Source organism: Chiloscyllium plagiosum, chromosome 20 (genome assembly GCF_004010195.1).
Source record: "Chiloscyllium plagiosum isolate BGI_BamShark_2017 chromosome 20, ASM401019v2, whole genome shotgun sequence".
NCBI lineage: Eukaryota > Metazoa > Chordata > Chondrichthyes > Orectolobiformes > Hemiscylliidae > Chiloscyllium > Chiloscyllium plagiosum.
In genome coordinates, this window is record NC_057729.1 from 52350481 (window position 1) to 52368845 (window position 18365).

General features: G+C 38.2%; 1 protein-coding gene across 2 annotated transcripts in view; it reads left to right on the forward strand.

Annotated features, from left to right (window-relative positions):
* Window positions 1-18365, forward strand: part of tbc1d20 (TBC1 domain family, member 20) — a 28012-nt gene that overhangs the window by 5027 nt on the left and 4620 nt on the right. For both annotated transcript variants that reach the window (XM_043710832.1, XM_043710833.1), the window contains exons 2-7: window positions 2613-2798; window positions 4086-4166; window positions 4984-5170; window positions 7253-7354; window positions 8301-8442; window positions 8622-8800. In XM_043710832.1, coding sequence (XP_043566767.1) covers window positions 2613-2798; window positions 4086-4166; window positions 4984-5170; window positions 7253-7354; window positions 8301-8442; window positions 8622-8800 — 877 coding nt within the window. The remainder of the gene's footprint in view (window positions 1-2612; window positions 2799-4085; window positions 4167-4983; window positions 5171-7252; window positions 7355-8300; window positions 8443-8621; window positions 8801-18365) is intronic.

Sequence of the window (18365 nt, forward strand, 5' to 3'; positions counted from 1 at the left end):
AGTAAATGATGTGCGTGGAGGTGCAGGTGAGTTTGTGGCGGATATGGAAGTATCCCTTGGGGCCTTGGAGGGAAATAAGGTGGGAGGTGTGGGCGCACGTTTTGCATTTCTTGCAGTTGCAGGGGAAGGTGCCGGGAGTGGAGGTTGGGTTGGTGGGGGGTGTGGACCTGACGAGGGAGTCACGGAGGGAGTGGTCTTTTCGGAATGCTGATAGGGGAGGGGAGGGAAATATATCACTGGTTGTGGGGTCCGTTTGGAGGTGGCGGAAATGACGGCGGATGATACGTTGTACATGGAGGTTGGTGAGGACCAGTGGGGTTCTGTCCTGGTGGCAGTTGGAGGGGCGGGGCTAAAGGGCGGAGGAGCGGACTGAGACAAGGTGGGGGGAGGGGAAATGAGGAAACTGGAGAAGTCTGAGTTCATCCCTACACTGCCTACACTGTTAACTGCTGCTGCTCTTCTCAAATACTGTCTAACATGCTTAGTATTTCCAACATTCACAGGATTTTGCTTTCATGTGGTGGTTGAAACTCTATCAGAGGAATCGGTCAGTAGAAGACAATGTGGAGAGTACACAATGATCCACTGTTGCAAGTTGTATGTTAGCACATTAGCTTTTAACATCTAAGCTCTCAGTTACTACTCACTGAACAACAGTATGATCATTGTTCAAATTTATGCTGTTCCATTCTAAATTACAAATTACTTCTACGTTTCTTTGGCAAATTCCATTTGAATTTGTTAGATGTCATGCAGAACAGTGCCTAGCAGGCCATTGTAGAAAATTCATAATCTCTTGAGTGTATTGTTTTAAATTTTCTTATTGTTGGAGGTATATATTGGGAACTTGAAATTAAAAATGGAGGAAGACCAAATTCTAGTTTTCAATTATGTGAAGGTGAGTTTTTTTTTTTAAAACAAAGGTCAAAGTCATTTTGAGCAGTGAACGTGACAGCTATTGCAAGAAAACATGTCACTTAGGCAAGGACTGTTTAGGAATAGTCAGCATGGCTTTGTGCGTGGGAAATAGTGTCTCACTAATTTGATTTAAATTTTTAAGGACGTGATCAAGAAGCTTTGAGGTCGGAGCAGTAGATATTGTCTACATGAACTTTAGTAAGGCTGATTAGTAAAGTTAGATCACGTGAGATTCAGGGACCTTGCCAGTTAGATACAAAATCGGCTTGACGGTAGGAGATAGCGATTAGTGTTGGAGTGTTTTCTTTAGACTAGAGGCCTGTAATCAGCAGTGTTTCTGTGGGGATCGATGCTGGGTTCACTATTGTTTGTCATCTATACAAACAATTTGGATGGGAACATTAGAAGCAAGGTTAGTAAGTTTGATGGCACCAAAATTGGTGGTATATTAGACCGTGAAGAAGCATATCTTAGATTACAAAAGAATCTTGATCAATTAGGCCAAGGAGTGGCAGATGGAGTTTAATTTAGATAAATGCAAGGTGTTGCATTTTGGTAAGATGAACAAGTGCAGAACTACACAGTTAATGGTAGGCCCTGGGGAGTCTTTTCGAACAGAGAGACCTAGGGGTTTAAGTACATAGTTCATTTGAAAGTTGTCACAAGTAGATATATAAAACATTTGGTATATAAAACATTTGGCACACTTGCTTTCACTGCTCAGATCGTCGAGTATAGGAGTTGGGACATCATGTTGGAGGACCAAGGAAGAAAATTTGATTAATTACCTCTATAACACTTACCTGGATTTAAATTTAAATTAAGTGAAAATTAATATTTTTGCTAAAACCTAAAGCTCAACTCAGTTAATGACATGTACAAATCTATTTGAGAACTGATTTGATGGCATTAAATAATATCATTGTGCTGAGAAGGTCACATGGAGGTTCTGCTGGGCCAAAAATCTTTGAATACAATGCAATAAATCTTGTGTGTGAAAATGGGAGTGTCAAAACAGGTTGTTCTTAATTTGGGAATTAGGGCACATTATAGATGTAGCTTTGTCCTAAATTTTGTGTGATTCTATCTTACCAGTCAGTAACCTAACATTGATTTGTTTCATGGCAAATTTTTCTAGCTAGCTCTGCTGATTGTTTTCCGATCCTGAAATAGCTAATAGCTGGGCCTAAGATGGGATAATCTATTGAATAGATTTCTTTTCACCCCCTCGGGAATAAGGAAAGTCTTGAGTGCTACTTATTATTCTCAAAAGAAATGTAGATTACAGTTTACAGATATGTAATACTAATGTGATCTCAATGAAAATACCTTTTTGGTATATTTTCCTGTACTATTTCAGCAATATTAATTATGGGGAATGGTCCTTTACATCTATAACTATGTCCTTGATCTCTTTTATTTAATTGAGGCTGGCATTTTTTGGACAAGTATCAACTAATGACTGTGGTGTAGGTACGTACAAATAAAATTTTTGAACAATGTTATAGGTGGTCAGAATTCATTGCTAAACTTCTGCATGGTAGAACATGGCGAAATTATGATCTCTCAAATCTTGGGCGCTTATTTCTCTACAGGATGTTAAAAAGGAAATCAGAATCAGAAAAGCTGCTCAGAATGGAGAAGAGAAATATTCAAATTAATGCTGTAATTTTGTCATTTGTATTTTCTGTCAGACAATGAATCAAAAAGAAAGCGAAAGGTAGCAGAAATCTTCCAGGCCTTAAACTGCTCTCCTGTGGATGTAGCTGCATTGAGGAGAATGGCAATCAGTGAAGGTGGTCTTCTGACAGATGAAATTCGTTGCAAAGTATGGCCAAAGCTGCTTAATATAAACACACAGGAACTGCCTTTCAAACCAGGTACTACTTGCATTCAATGTATTTGATTAGAATTCAGTACTGTTGCCTTAGGCTGTTGCAACATTAAAGATCTCTAAAGTTTAGAACTGACATGAACTTGATATTAAGGCTGTAGGCCAAATAGATGCCATGGGCTCAGGCTTGGTGTAGAAATTTTATTGTGAATTGACTTCAAATGAAATGTGTATCTTTTTATGAAACTTTTTATGGAGGAAGGTTAATTCTACAAATCATTGCACTTTCTTTCCACCTTTAATTTCTACTGCACAGTTCTTAATGTGTTGCTGTGTCCCATACCAATTCCTGCATTTCCTACTACTCCAAACTTGCTGCAGCAGAGAAGCACAAACGGTGTCCTTTGTGACATTGAAACTATCTGGTATTTCCCTTCACCTTTTCTGGAGTCTATTATCTACTTGACAACACCAACTTGGCATAATGTGCTGCTCAATAACTTTTTCTTGCGAAGTTGAGAGAGCTTATCCTGTTCTCAGCCAAAATTCACACTTTCTAGTGTGACTTAAGGTAGAATTTACTTGTTTTGCTACATGGTGCCTTTTTTGTCTTTAGGTGGGATGACCTAAATGCTTTGCATCCAATGAATTACGTTCAAAGTGCCAGCATTGCTTTGTGTGGTAATGTAATGTGGTAAATTTAATATAATTTTCACAAAATAATTTTCCCTCAACAAGCATGAGTCAAATTTAATTAACTGGCCTGATTTTAATAGTAGTGACTGAAAGATAGCTCACTGAATCCATGGAATCTTTTCCGTCCATCTGCAGTAGCACTAGAAGTTTCAATTTCACATCTTGCCCACAAAGCAGTACTTTCAACAATAAACCAATCTCAGTAGCACACTGATGTCAGCTTAGGCTGTGTACTTGAATTCATGACTTTTTGAGATGAGAGCACTTAACGCTGAGCCTGGCATGGAATTGAAGAGTGATCAGTGGAGATTCCCTGGTTAGTTTTAACAGATAACCTGAAATGATAGACACTCATTTTTAATGTACCAATCTATACTGGGAATTTTAATTATAATCTGATGTAATGGGTATTGCCTTATGGATCTTAATTTTAAAAACCAGCAATTATTAACTTAAGTACAATGCCTTGGTGATGAACTTGACCAATATTAATGACTTTAACTTGGGTTGTTGAAAAGCTATTGTCATTGAAATTATTTTGCAATGTGATTTAATTACTTATGTGTATCCCAGAGCTGTTGGCTGGCTGCTTTTTTAATGTTTAACTTATACTTTGTGCAATTAACGTTTGGAACAGGACCAGAACTCCGAGAGAACAATAAAGACTATCAGCAGGTGTTACTGGATGTCCAGCGATCGTTGCGACGCTTTCCACCTGGTAAGTCAGCCTAGCTTGTCAAAAACATGTTCATTAGGAACAGTTTAATGCTTCCATTAATACAATAGCAGTTCGTATATTTTAATAATATCCTAGTTGATTCCCTATAGTCTTCATTATACTTAATTTAACACTCCCTCTGAAGAAGGGAATTCCAAAGATTCACAGTCTGCGATGCTGTCTCCAGTTTTAGGAGTGTCTCGTGAGGAATATGGCCTCTTAGCATCTACTCAATCAGTCACACTTTATGAATAACCGATACCAGGCACCAATCCATAATGCTTCAAAGAGGTCAACTCTCATTCCTCTGAACTTCAAAATTGGTCTTCATATCCTACTGATCTCCCATGGCAAGAAACTTCCATCATGTTGGGAGTCAGTTTGATGAGTCTTCATTGGATGCCACCATTCCCATATAAATGGGCTTCCTTTGGATATTTTCTTTGGGTAAAGAGATGAGCACTCTGCACTTTATCCAATTACTGGGGACACCAATTAGAAAATATAATGTAAGTGAATTTAAAAGTTGGTCCAGTACTCCAGCCATTTGCTCATACGTCCATTGATGAGCAGGGACCGTATGGATAAGTTGCCTGCTTATAAAACTTACTTGGAAGGAAAAATACCTTTTGAATGTTCGTGAGTTTTGAAGTTATTTTATCCTGTTATGTAACTGGTTTTCATGTTAGTAGCTAATGTTTCTTGTTAAGCTGACCTACATATCTCTGTGTGCAAAAGGTGAATTATTAGACGCATATTAAATTTATATGCTGTTTGACCAATTTTTATGTTTGCCATAAATTCATGACATCTACAGGGATGCCAGATGCAAAGCGAAAAGAACTTCAAGAAGAGTTGATCGATAGCATTCTGGAGGTACTGAAGAAAAATCCCCAGCTTCACTATTACCAAGGTTACCATGACATAGTGGTCACCTTCCTTCTGGTTGTAGGTGAGAGAATGGCAACAGCTCTAGTGGAAAAGCTCTCCACACATCATCTCAGGTATTTGGTACATAAATGCTTTAAGTTGTAATGAGTTAACCATGTTTCCATATTACCAACTTCAACTGAGAAGGCAATGTTTAATTTAGCAAGATGTGTCATGTCCTTCCACCTTCCCAGCCTTCACTTTCATACATTTCCTTTCCTTTCCTTGCTCTCTGAATTTTCTCTGCACCTAATCACTTATGAAGTGGTAGAATTCTGTGATGCTAATAGCCGCTTCAGAAGTAAGTGCATTAAGATTAAGTGCAGAGAAAATTCAGAGAGCAAGAAAAGGAAATGTATAAAAGTCATTTGGTACTTTATTAATGTAGCAAGTGTTCATGGTTACTATGTGCTCCATCTCAGTCTCCATGCTGTAAATTCTTTAATCTTGTGTTTATTTTGAAAGGGCAAGAAAAGCCTTCTTTGTCTTTATATACATCTAATTTAATAATATCATTTGCCTTTTGAGAAGCTGTGGAAATTGAGCATTTTATGTTGTTCTGTTCTTTAACAATTCACTGCTTTGAATGTTTCATATATAGTTGTGATCATTTCTTTCTCTTTCCATCTGAATTTGAATCTCAAACTATTTGCAAATTTTATTCTCTCCTCGTTACTTAATATGGATTTAAACTTGACACTCTGATTTTCAACAGTCTACCTATTATAGGAACTATGTTCCTGAATACAAATAGAATGTAATATGAAGACATTGAAGAACCACTTCCTTCAAATTCTATTGACTTTGCATAACAATTCAAAATATAGTAGAAATTCTTTGGTAGTTTGTCAGCCCTACATTTTGGTCTGCATGTATTGACAGTTGTTAATCTTCATGAATGCAACATTTCTCGCACAGAAGGAGGCAATTGAGCCCATTGTATTTGCACTGGCTGTTCAAATGAGCATAATTTCCTAGTACCGGTCTCCTTTTCCCTATATTCTTGCATATTATTTTTACTCAAGTAATTATTCAATGCCCCCTTGAATGTCTTCACCTCTGCAGTACTTTGAGGCAGTGCATTCCATACCTTAACTACTCACTGACAAAAAGATTTTATTGCAAATCATTTTAAATCTATACCCTCTTACTCTTGTTCCTTTAATGAAGAACTTTCTCCCTCTTCACTTTAACAAGTATCTTCATGATCTGATACAGGCTTTCAAAATCACCTCTTACTTGCCTTCCCTCCAAAGAGAACTGTCCCAGCTTCTTAAATCTTGTCATCTTTGCTGAAGTTCCTCATTCCTTGGACCATTCTTGTACACCACTTCTCCCCTCTCTGCAATGCATTCAAAATCTTTTCTATAGTATGGTTCCCAGAACTGTTCACAGTAGCTACCAAAGAGAGCCTTCTGAAACCCAAATGAGCTAGAAAATTTGACATGGGTATATCACAAAGCATGGGCAGCAAATTCATGCAGTCTGAGCTGAAACTCCGGATATACTTCACTGTATAATGTACTTTGCAAGCTTTTTATGTAGAATGTACTGGAATTATGATCACAACTACCTTATCTGTCTGTTATGCCTGAAATGTGCATTTGTATTTAAATGTGTTGAGTATGAATTAACATTATTTCCTTTATTCCCTTATTAAGATGTGCCAGGTTTGCAGGACCAGAATATAGGAGCTCCAAATTACTAGCTAAAGGTGTACTATATTTCAAGTTGTTATGCACAGTCAATAGAATGTACTCTAAGAATTCACATTACACTGCTTTAAAATATGTTTATAACATTTATTTGTATCCTGAAATTGGATATGGGCTTTATACTTAATGAATAAATTGTAGGTAGGTGTGTATTTCAAGAATGTTGCCTGTGTGTTTAAGATGGGTTAGAGGGTATTCAGGTGAGTTTTTGTTATATCATCACTCGTGTAATTAATTCATAACTCTCCAGTTTATGAGCTGCCATATGTATTGATAACCTCAATCTATTGATTTTAAATTGCACAGCCATTTATACCTTCCAAAAATGCATTATTATTGCATATTTTCTTCAGTCTTCATTGAAATCTAGTATAGTAATGTTATATTCAAGCAAACATTTTTACCATCTTTTTACTTTAACTTTTTTTTTACTACTTGTAGGGATTTTATGGACCCAACTATGGACAACACGAAACACATTTTAAATTACCTTATGCCAATAATAGAGAAAGTTAATCCAGAAGTACATGACTTCATGCAAAGGTGAGAATGAAAGTATTGGTTAATTTCTTTTTTTATAGTTTGAAATATTTTTCTATCGAGGAAATCCTGGACTTTATTTCCTAGTAAATCAATAATTTTCAGAAAACTCAAATCTATTGTTTCTGCTAGGGTTTGGCAATTTCAGTTTGTAACCCCTTTGCCTTTGGCCCAGTTTCTGTTTCTAAACCAGGAATTTACTATCGAGACCATTCAACTGAATAAACCTCCCTAATGGTCCAAGTACCCATCCAGCTCATGTGTAAAGAACCTGTTCAAGAAATTTAAAGGCTTTAAGTTGAAAGGATTTAACTGGGATTGCAATGGTTGGGAAACACCCTACTGATAGACCCAATATTCAACAACTGCTTCCTAAACTACTCAACTGATGAACAATTACTAAAAGAAAACAAAAAGCAGAAAGTGTTTCTTGAACCAGAGGCTTTGAAATGATGTAATGTGTTTGCTTATCACTTTTGTACCTTAGCAAGTTGTATCTTCTCTTTTCGGTAAAAAATAACCTACTAGCAATCCCCCATAACGGGCGGCACGGTGGCACAGTGGTTAGCACTGCTGCCTCGCAGCGCCAGAGACCCGGGTTCAATTCCCGACTCAGGCGACTGACTGTGTGGAGTTTGCACGTATGTAGGGGTATGGGTGGGTTTCGCTTCGGCGGGTCGGTGTGGACTTGTTGGGCCGAAGGGCCTGTTTCCACACTGTAATCTAATCTAATCTAATCTAATAACAAAAGTCTACATGTGTGGAGATTTTAATTGAGGCTTCCCTAAGGATGAAGGCTTATTAATGTTTTTTTGGCAACTTTCAAATGTAATGTTTTTATTGTGCAGTATAGAAACTGATTAAAGAAATCATAAATTGGCGATGAGCATTTCTAAATATGGTGTACTTGTATTGACTTTTTTTTTCTCCTGCTGCTTTGCATTTGTAGAGCGGACGTTGGTACTATCTTCGCTTTGAGTTGGCTCATAACTTGGTTTGGTCACGTGCTTTCAGATTTCCGGCATGTGGTTCGGTTATATGATTTCTTCCTGGCATGTCATCCACTAATGCCCATCTATTTTGCTGCAGTGGTAGGTGAACTGTCTATTTTCTGCTTTTAAAGCGTCTGTGCTAGACTCCATTTCTGCCTACCATTCCATTTACCCAGTGAAAAAAAGCATTGTAGTTTTCACCATTAATTTTCTCTGTCGAGTGAGCTGCACCTGTGATTCTCGCACCCTCATTCAGATTTATTTCCTCATGTTTATAGATTGTGCTGTACCGGGGAAATGAGGTCCTGGAGAGTGAATGTGACATGGCTGCTGTTCACCATCTGCTTTCCCAGATCCCACAGGACCTGCCATATGAGACCCTAATAAGCCGTGCTGGAGACCTGTTTGTCCAGTTTCCTCCATCTGAGCTTTCCAGGGAGGTTGCCCAAAAAGAGAGGTAATTGACAGCTAAACTTGAAACTCAGTCTAACTGGTTCCAAAGGGTTGCAAAACTCTACGGCAGTTATTCTTTTAATTTACCACTTTCCTTCCTGTACCTTACTCTGGTTTCATGTATGTCTCATTTTAGAATGTATTTTTAATGAATTGCAGACATACTAGTGAATTAATTTGTATGAAGTTTTACTGTTCTACCAAAAACATGGGTTTGACTTTGTACACCACATGATTAGAATAGCACTGTTTCCAATAGTATCAAAAGATTTTGTTCTGTCTTAATTCTAACAAAAGTTAGAGTTCATGTGAAGTTGTAATGGAACTGGATAGTTAAGATGAATTATGTAATTGAGGACTTTTGGTGACAAGGTGCCTTTATCTGAGCTGCTGTGTAGCTGTCAAACTCATTTTCAAGAGAATTGTTGAAATTATATGCTGTTCTTGGGATGGACTAAAAAAACTGGGGAGGGCATTTTGGATTGGGTAATTAATGGATCCTTAAACTGGTAAAAATAAACATTGTCTGTCTGAAAGGAGGCAAGAAGTTGAAGGTTTTCATTGTGAACTTGTCAGAACTAGGCCTCAAAAAACTTTTGAAAAAAGATACCATTTTATATGAAGTGAGAAGAGCGTAATGATTGTTGAACCAATTATTTGCAAGGAAAATGCTGCAACAACAGTTACCTGTCAATCTTAATTTTCAGACAAGGCAGGTGTATACTAATTGATCAAAATGTTGCCCTGGGGATGAGGCAGTGCCTTTCTCTTACACTCACACTCCACATTGCAAGTTCAACCAATGATATCCAGTGTAACTGTTAGCGTGGTCAGATTATTTAATGAATGACTGACTTCCAGTAGCAAATAACTTTCAAAAGTGGCCTTGCTGTGTGATAAATTTGTGCATGCTAGAAGCTGAACGTATAAAGACACAAGACCTGGTTTAGAGTCATAGAGATGTACAGCACGGAAACTAACCTTTCGGTCCAACTCATCCATGCTGACCAGATATCCTAACCTAATATAGTCCCATTTGCCAGCACTTGGCCCATAGCCCTCTTAAACCCTTCCTATTCATTTACCCGCCCAGATGCCTTTTAAATGCTGTAATTGTACCAGCCTCTGGCAGCTCATTCCATACATGCACCACTCGTTGCGTGGAAACGTTGCCCCTTAAGGTCCCTCTTATATCTTACCCCTTTCACCCTAAACCTATGCCTTCTATTTCTGGACTCCCCCACTCAGGGAAAAGACTTTTTCTATTTATCCTATCCATGTCTTCATGATTTTATAAATCTCTACAAAGGTCACCCCTGAGCCTCCAGGGAAAACAGTCTCAGCCTCTCCCTATACCTCAAATCCTCTAACCTTGGGAATATCCTTGCAAATCTTTTCTGAACCCTTCCATGTTTCACAACATCCTTCCAGAGACCAGAATTGAATGCAGTATTCCAAAAGTGGCTAAACCAACTGTTACGACACAGGATAAACCCTCCTGCTTAATTTAAATCCAGCAACACAGAAAAGATTTATCCCGTGCAGTAATCTGTAAAAAAACAAAAAAGTGGCCAAGAACTAAACATAAAAATTTAACAACTTTATTTCTTAAAGTATAACAGAATAATTAACTAGCCACTATTTACAGTTTATTTCTCTAACCTATCTTTTAGCTTCCCTTTTCTAATACTAGTCTGATAAAATTCCAATTTAAAATTTACAAAACAACACTTATCTCAAGACCAAGCAGCTGTAGGTTCTTGTCTTCGGATCTTCCTGTCATCTTTTCTCCTTGTTAGGAATTTGTGCATTACAGATTACTGATCGAAAAGGGACTTAAAGAAAAGAGATGTTTTTCAAGTAGTCTCTCACATTCTAAGACGTGGCAGATCTCCTTTCTACTGTTCAATTTTCTCCCTGTCTTATACCCCAGAGCATTGGATTGTCTTATTGGCTTTTAAGATTGTCAATATACTGAATTCAAACTTGATTGGAAGCTGGTATTTATATTGGGATATAATTTAAACGGATTAGCCAGATTCAAATTTGTTTTCGTCTCTAGGCAACAAACTAGATTAGATTACTTAGTGTGGAAACAGGCCCTTTGGCCCAACAAGTCCACACCGACCCATCGAAGCGCAACCCACCCAGACCCATTCCCCTACATTTACCCCTCCACCTAACACTACGGGCAATTTAGCATGGTCAGTTCACCGAACTGCACATTTTTGGACTGTGGGAGGAAACCGGAGCACCCGGAGGAAACCCACGCAGACACAGGGAGAATGTGCAAACTCCACAGTCAGTCACCTGAGGCGGGAATTGAACCCGGGTCTCTGGATTGAACAACTACTCGAGTTGTTCGACCCCAGTGTTACATCCATTGTTGCCTACTGAGAACACTTAGTGCTGTCCAGTAGTTCTGTTGCTTTTAATTCTCTTAATGGTACACCCACATCTTCATAACACTGTCCTGTACAGCTGCAACATGACCTCCCAATTCCTAATACTCAATACTCTGACCAATAAAGGGGAGCATATCAAATGTTGTCTTCACTATCCTATCTACCTGTGACTGTACTTTCAAGGAACTGTGAACCTGCACTCCAAGGTCTCTCTGTTCAGCAACATTCGCTAGGAGCTTACCATTAAGTGTATAAGTCCTGCTCTGATTTGCTTTTCCAAAATGGGGCACCTATCATTTATCTAAATATTTTTAAAAAAGGAATTGATACATAGATTCCACTGTTATAAAAACAAAGGGGTCATGGAGACAGACCATCTCTGCTCCATCTCCAGGACAATACCCTGACCATTTACTGTGTATATACCTGCCTGGACTGAGAATTAAGATTGACGGGTATCTGTTCTTGCAGTGGCACATGCCAATGATGGTGTGACCAATCAGCACCTTTTTCACATTCTGTATATAAAGCTATTCCTTGTTCAAATATATTACTTGAATCCTAGTTTTGATGAATGCAAGATCAGAAGCTTCAATTCCTTGCCATCTTTTTAGCCAAGTTTTAAGTTCCATATTAGCAGCCATTTACCTTTTGTAGATCCGTGTTCCTGCCTCGATTTTATTTTTGAAAGCAAAAAATGAAGTCTAAATCTCAAAAGTCGTGAGTAGGCTAATTTAAGGAAATATTTCAGCAGAAGTGCAGATTCATAGCACCTTGAAAGTGGAGTTGCAGGTAGATAGGATAGTGAAGGTGGTGTTTGGTATGCTTTCTTTTATTGGTCAGAGTATTGAGTACAGGAGTTGGGAGGTCATGTTGCGACTGTACAGGACATTGGTTAGGCCACTGTTGGAATATTGCGTGCAATTCTGGTCTCCTTCCTATCAGAAGGATGTTGAGAAACTTGAAAGGGTTCAGAAAAGATTTACAAGGATGTTGCCAGGGTTGGAGGATTTGAGCTACCGGGAGAGGCTGAACAGGCTGGGGCTGTTTTCCCTGGGGCATCAGAGGCTGAGGGGTGACCTTATAGAGGTTTACAAAATTGAGGGGCATGGATAGGATAAACAGACAAATTACTTTCCCTGGGATTGGGGAGTTCAGAACTAGAAGGCACAGGTTTAGGGTGAGAGGGGAAAGATATGAGAGAGACCTGAGGGGCAACATTTTCAGAGGTTGGTACGTGTATGGAATGAGCTGCCAGAGGATGTGGTGGAGGCTGGTACAATTGCAACATTTTTTAAGAGGCATTTGGATGGGTATATGAATAGGAAGGGTTTGGAGGGATATGGGCCGGGTACTGGCAGGTGGCACTAGATTGGGTTGGGATATCTGGTTGGCATGGACTGGTTGGCCTGAAGGGTCTGTTTCCATACTGTACATCTCTATGAATAAGTCATGTTTCAGCCACAAGTTCTGGTTGGTTACATTTGGAGTTCTGAGACTAGTTCTGGGTAGCACACCTTAGGAAAGATATATATTGTCCTTTGAGACTGGGGACCTTACGCTTACCAGAAGGATTCTTTGATCCCAAGGGTTAAGCTATGAGGAAATACAGTTGTAGAGTCCTGCAGCATGGAAACAGACCCTTCGGTCAAAGTCTTCCATGCCAACCAAGTTTGTCAAACCAAACTAGTCCTGATTGTTTGCATTTGGCCTGTACCCTCTAAATCTTTTCTGTCAAAATGTCTTATGGAGTCATAGAGTAATACAACACAGAAACAGACTTTCTGATCCAATTTGTCCAAAGTATTGAAGCAATTAGGATTTTTTTACCATGGAATGTAGAAAACAATGATTAAAGCATTTGAAATTAGTCAAGGAAATGGATTTGGCAGGCTGGGTGAAACTGTTCCCAGTAGCAAGTTGGGTCTGCAGGCTAAAAACTGCAGTCATACACTTCAGAAGCGAAATTAAGAAATGTTTCCACAGTTGATAATGAATTAGTTGTTTGATATTGCTGGAAAAGACATTCTGTCAAAGCTTTTCACCTTGTACTCTATCAGGCTAATTCACAAGAATGCAAATTCAAGGGGAAAACTAGCATTTGTAGTGAGAGGGGAGTGCTGATTGGTTGGCAAATGACTTATTGGTAGAGGTATTGCCAATGGAGAATTCACCTATTAATGCTGATTACCCATTAATGGCCAGGCTTTGTTTAAATTTTAAAGCAGGCAGTTTGGCCTGAGAAATGCACTAGCAAATGGCTGTCACTTATATTGTTGAATTGAAATGGGCCAGTGCATGTACATCATCTTTCTGTTTGCAAGGAATAGAGACCTGTGTGTTAATTTATGTAGCCTCCAGTATACACGTGTGCCACTCGATGAACTCAACTGACAATCCCAAATTGGTATATTAATACATAGGTCCCTGCTCTTTGAAAATGCCATTTGGCAAATTAAAACCTGTTTAAGGTAGTGGTCTAGGAACTATAAAAGAATTAAACATTACTATGTAGCAGTATCTTCTGTTCACCTGTTGATTCCTAGTAGCTTTTATAAAGATTGGTGTGCTTTCTATGCTACTAGTGCAATCATGTGTCCTCTGCATTAACTGTGGCTCTGGTAAAATTTGATATGTTTTGACCTCTAAATCTATTCAGCTTACAATGTTTGTAAATCAGTCACTCGGTTTCAAAATTTGTTATGAGACGTGTATGGAGTGAATTAGATTATAGTTAACCTATTTACTCTCCAGTAAGATAAGCTTCTAGTGTAATGAATGAGTATTGTATCAAGAGTTCCTTCTGTTCTGACTGTCCCTTATTGATACATGATATGAGTATCACAAGATGTAGAGACAATCAATGCAGCTGTTCCTCTTCCTCTGGTTACAGATTCAAATAATTTCTTAAACACATCTCCTGATGTAAAATTACAGTACACAGAATATTAAGACACTCATGACTCATTTTGAATAAAATTGTGGCACTGATCTGAAAGCTAAACATAACATATTAAGCATTGGTCAGATGATGCTATAGTGTAGATTGAAAAGGATTAGATGTACTTTCTCAAACTCAAAATAGCAATCATCAGAACAGACCAGAATGCTACAGTTATCTTCCATTAGTATATTTGGTGCATCCTCTACCCCACGTTTTCTGTATTTTCACATTTATCTTGTGCAGAATGCAAATTCATTAGTGTAAGCTCAGTAAAATGCAATATTTTAAATTATTCCAGCAGATGATTATTCACCCTTAGTATTTTCAGATCAAGGAGAAAAGGATTCTTGATTCAGGATTCTGCAGTATTTACAGATGTCAAATCACTAGGTTAGGTTCTCTTCTTTTAATTTTGTATCATGTATGAACCAGAAGTTTTGAGCAACTCCTGCAGTCGAGCAAGGTTGCAATCTTCATTTAATGTGTGCTTCAGAGGTAGAAACTAAATACCATAGCACCACTATGTACCATAGTACCACTAAGCTAACAATTAAGCTCAGTCTCATCTGGCAGTATGAGACTTCCAGAGACTTCTCTCCCACTTCCTCCCATTATTAAAAGTAATCTTGTACCACATGCAACACTGCTTTATAAAGGGACTTTTGCGTGGTCTACAGACTCTCCTTGTGTTACTGTTAGGATATTAGTTTCATTAATCATTTTCAATTCAAGTGATGAATGCATACCCTTCTACAGCAGCTTTAGAATTAAAGCAGGTGTGGACCATATGGCCCATTGTGAGCTGACTCTGCCGTTTGTTCCTTCCATTTTTTCACATCTGACAAAGACCATAAATTCAACCATTTTGGGGGATTGTGTCAATTGTTAATTGTACATCAGTGGAAAGGCCACCCTTTTTATAGTCTCTATATTGTAATAGTAGTGTTTTAATACCTTCTGATGCTGTTCTGGCAGCATTTTTGTTTAGTTTTGTTCTCCTCATCCAAAATGTATTATGTTCGTTAGCGTCTATATCAATCCAAGAAGCTAGCTGTAACTGTTCTTCATTCCTAATTTTAGGAACATAAATGCATAAGATGCCACTGACTTAATTTAGTCTAATAAACTCCAATTACTCAAGGCGTATAATTTGTTTTGGAGGCAAATTAAACAGTATAATTGATTAAATTACACTGACTGAAATAGTTTGAAATTGTGCAATGGGATCTACAACTTTTGTAAGCATATTGGTGCCAATTTGTATTTTAATATAGAGGAATGGCACTATGACTAAACTCTACAAGAGCTTTTATTGATATCTTCTTTTCCTTGCAGGTTATGTTCACAAGTAGAAAGCACTCCAGTGTAGCAGCACTCCAGTGTAGCATGGTCCGAAATTCCTTGATAAATAATATTGCGCACATCAGATAAGCTAGCAGAGATAGATTTTCCTTTCGGATAAAGATATATCTGGTGGAAAGGCTGCATCTATCTGTGGTGTAATAGGGCTGCTAGCAGACTGGATACAACAGTAGGACAATTGGACTCCTTAACTCTCTGCATCCACCATTCAGGTGGCATAATTTAGATCACAACCCTAGCTTTGCTGTCCAGATTCAATCTCCAGCAAAGCGAGAGTGAGGAACCGTGGGCTATATTCTGAACAGGAAGTGCTTTTCCATTTACCTGGTGCTTTGTGACCGAATTAAGTGGCAGGCAGAAAAAAGCAACTGTGTTTACATTGTAACAGCAAACTGAGAAGGGAAAGCTTAAGGTAAGCTTTATTTTCAATTAGTGAACCATTTTTCGGGTCAGATACTCTTTTTGATGTATCACAAAACAGTGGAAAGGAGGCCAAAACAAATTAAATCCCAACCTTTTTATAAAGTATTCTTAACTGTTTTTTGTCTGGTAGAACCCGGCCTCTGTATTTTTCTGCAACTTTAGTTAGTTTTGGGGGAAAGATACAGGTCTTATCTATGCCTTCTGATAATTAAGTTTAGCAAATCTCCTATGCAGATCCTACTGAAATTGTACCAGATATGAGGGATCCCTGGAGAGATCAGAGCAGATAATTTCTTGGAAAATTATTTTACAATAAAAAATTGAATTTGTGGTGGTAGACAAAGTTGGGCTGATGGACAATCTTAAATTGATGGGATGTGATTTGGAATGTTTTGCAAAGATCTGTTTGAAGTCTCAGCTGTTCACCAGAATTATCAACAATTTAACTGATATTGCAATTTGATTGATATCGAAAATTTGCCAATGACACACAGATGAGTAATGTTGTAAACAATGCAGGTGGAAGCATAAAATTACAGGGGGGGGGGGGGGAAGGAGGTATTAGTAGATTAAGTGAATGGGCAAAGCAATTGGAATTCTGGAACCTAAAAAAAGACAGAACAGTGTAATTTTTAAATGGTGAAACACAGTCCAAAAGGACTATGGGACCCCAGATGCATGAGTCATTATTTCTGTACTCATTCAGTAGCATTTTAATCAAATCATGTAATGGGAGGCTAGTCTTTAAATTTCAAGATGGGAATGCAAGATTAAGCAGAAATTATTCTTTAGTTGTGCAGTAGGCAGTTTTATGGCTGAGTAAGTAATATCTCTCCCTCTGAGCCAAAAGTTCTAGGATATAGTCCCTTTCCAGGACTTAGCCTTGGAAGGAGGGATCTTGATGCAGTTCAACTGGTTGGTTCTCAGCCTGCTAATCCTTCCAGCATTTCCCACTATATTGCAGAGGAATAACTGTGTGCACAATGGTACAAAATAAAAAATAGCTATTCAGGGTCTTTGGATGATAAAGCAACTTAAATGCCGAGAGAAGTTACACAAATTGTTGTAGTCTCTGAAATTTGGAAGTTTGAGATGATTTATTCAAGACTGTCGCGGGAAGAGGAGAGATTGGGTTGATTGAGTGAAACTTCTACTCCTGGTAGGACATCGTCTAGCTCCAAATTTGTAGACATTTCAAGACTGAAATGAGGAAACATGCAGGGTATCAAATTTGAGATTTTATTGTCATATGTACTCGAGTACAGAAACGTTTGCACTGGGGCTAGATCATTGATAATTCTGTACCTGAGATTGGGCAACAAAAATCCATCAATCTTGTTGAGGGATGTAGGATAAAGGCTGATATATTTATACTTGAGTCACAAATCAACCATGATCTCAAAAGTTAGCAATCGAACTCCAAACTAATTGGCCTATTGTGGTTCCTGTTGTGTTTTTTTAGCACAGGACAGGTTAGAACATAGTTCTTATGTTCTTAACAGGTTAAACAAAATTTAATATTCAATATTTTGTTGTGATTTGGTAAAAGTGCATGGGAGAAACTAATTTTGCTAGCAGAGGGATCAGTACTCAAAATGGATTAAAGTGGCAAAGAAGTTAGAGGGGAGATACAAATTTATTTTACTCCATTAGCTTTTATCTGAAAAGATGCTACAGAACATTCGTTAGTAACTTTGAAATAAGAATTGGTTGCATACTTGAAAAGGAAAACGGTTGCAGAACAATGGATAAAGAGATTGGCAGCAAACTAACCAGGTAGCTGTTTTAAAGTACTGGCACAAACAACACGGGTCACCTTCTGTATTGTGACTTTATGAACCTCCCTCTCCATGTGCTTGAAAATAAATAATTTATATTTCAGTAAATTTGATGAGAGACGTGCGGCTTGGCTCAGAAGAAGCAGTCTGTTATTGGAAGAGTAACTCCTTTCAGAGTTCAGCGCTGCATAGGGAATGCCTTTTCTGATTGATCATCCCATCTTAAGTGCTTCCTAGTGATTTGGGGCCTTCCAAGTTTGAATTTGCACTATGCTGCACAATTTTTTGAGTATTGAATCCAATAGTTTAAGCTTTTTCATAGTATCATGTAGACTGAATCAAATTGGTTGAAGGTTGGTTTTGTATCTGATGCTGGAGGCATCAGGAACATGTTGAGATGGATCATCAACTTCTGGCTGCAGTTGTTTGCAAATGTTTCATCCTTGTCTTTTGCACTGATGTGCTGGGCTCCCTCATCATTGTAGTTTACGATATTTGGTCATGGAATTTCTTGGCTCTGTGTGTTGCATGCTGTTTCCACTGTTTGGCACAAAACCAGTCTGTATTGTAGGTTCATCAAGTTGTGTATAAGACAAAAGTTTCAGCAAAATGTGTTTTTCAGCAATATTCCAGTTCAGCACTACAAAACAACTAATT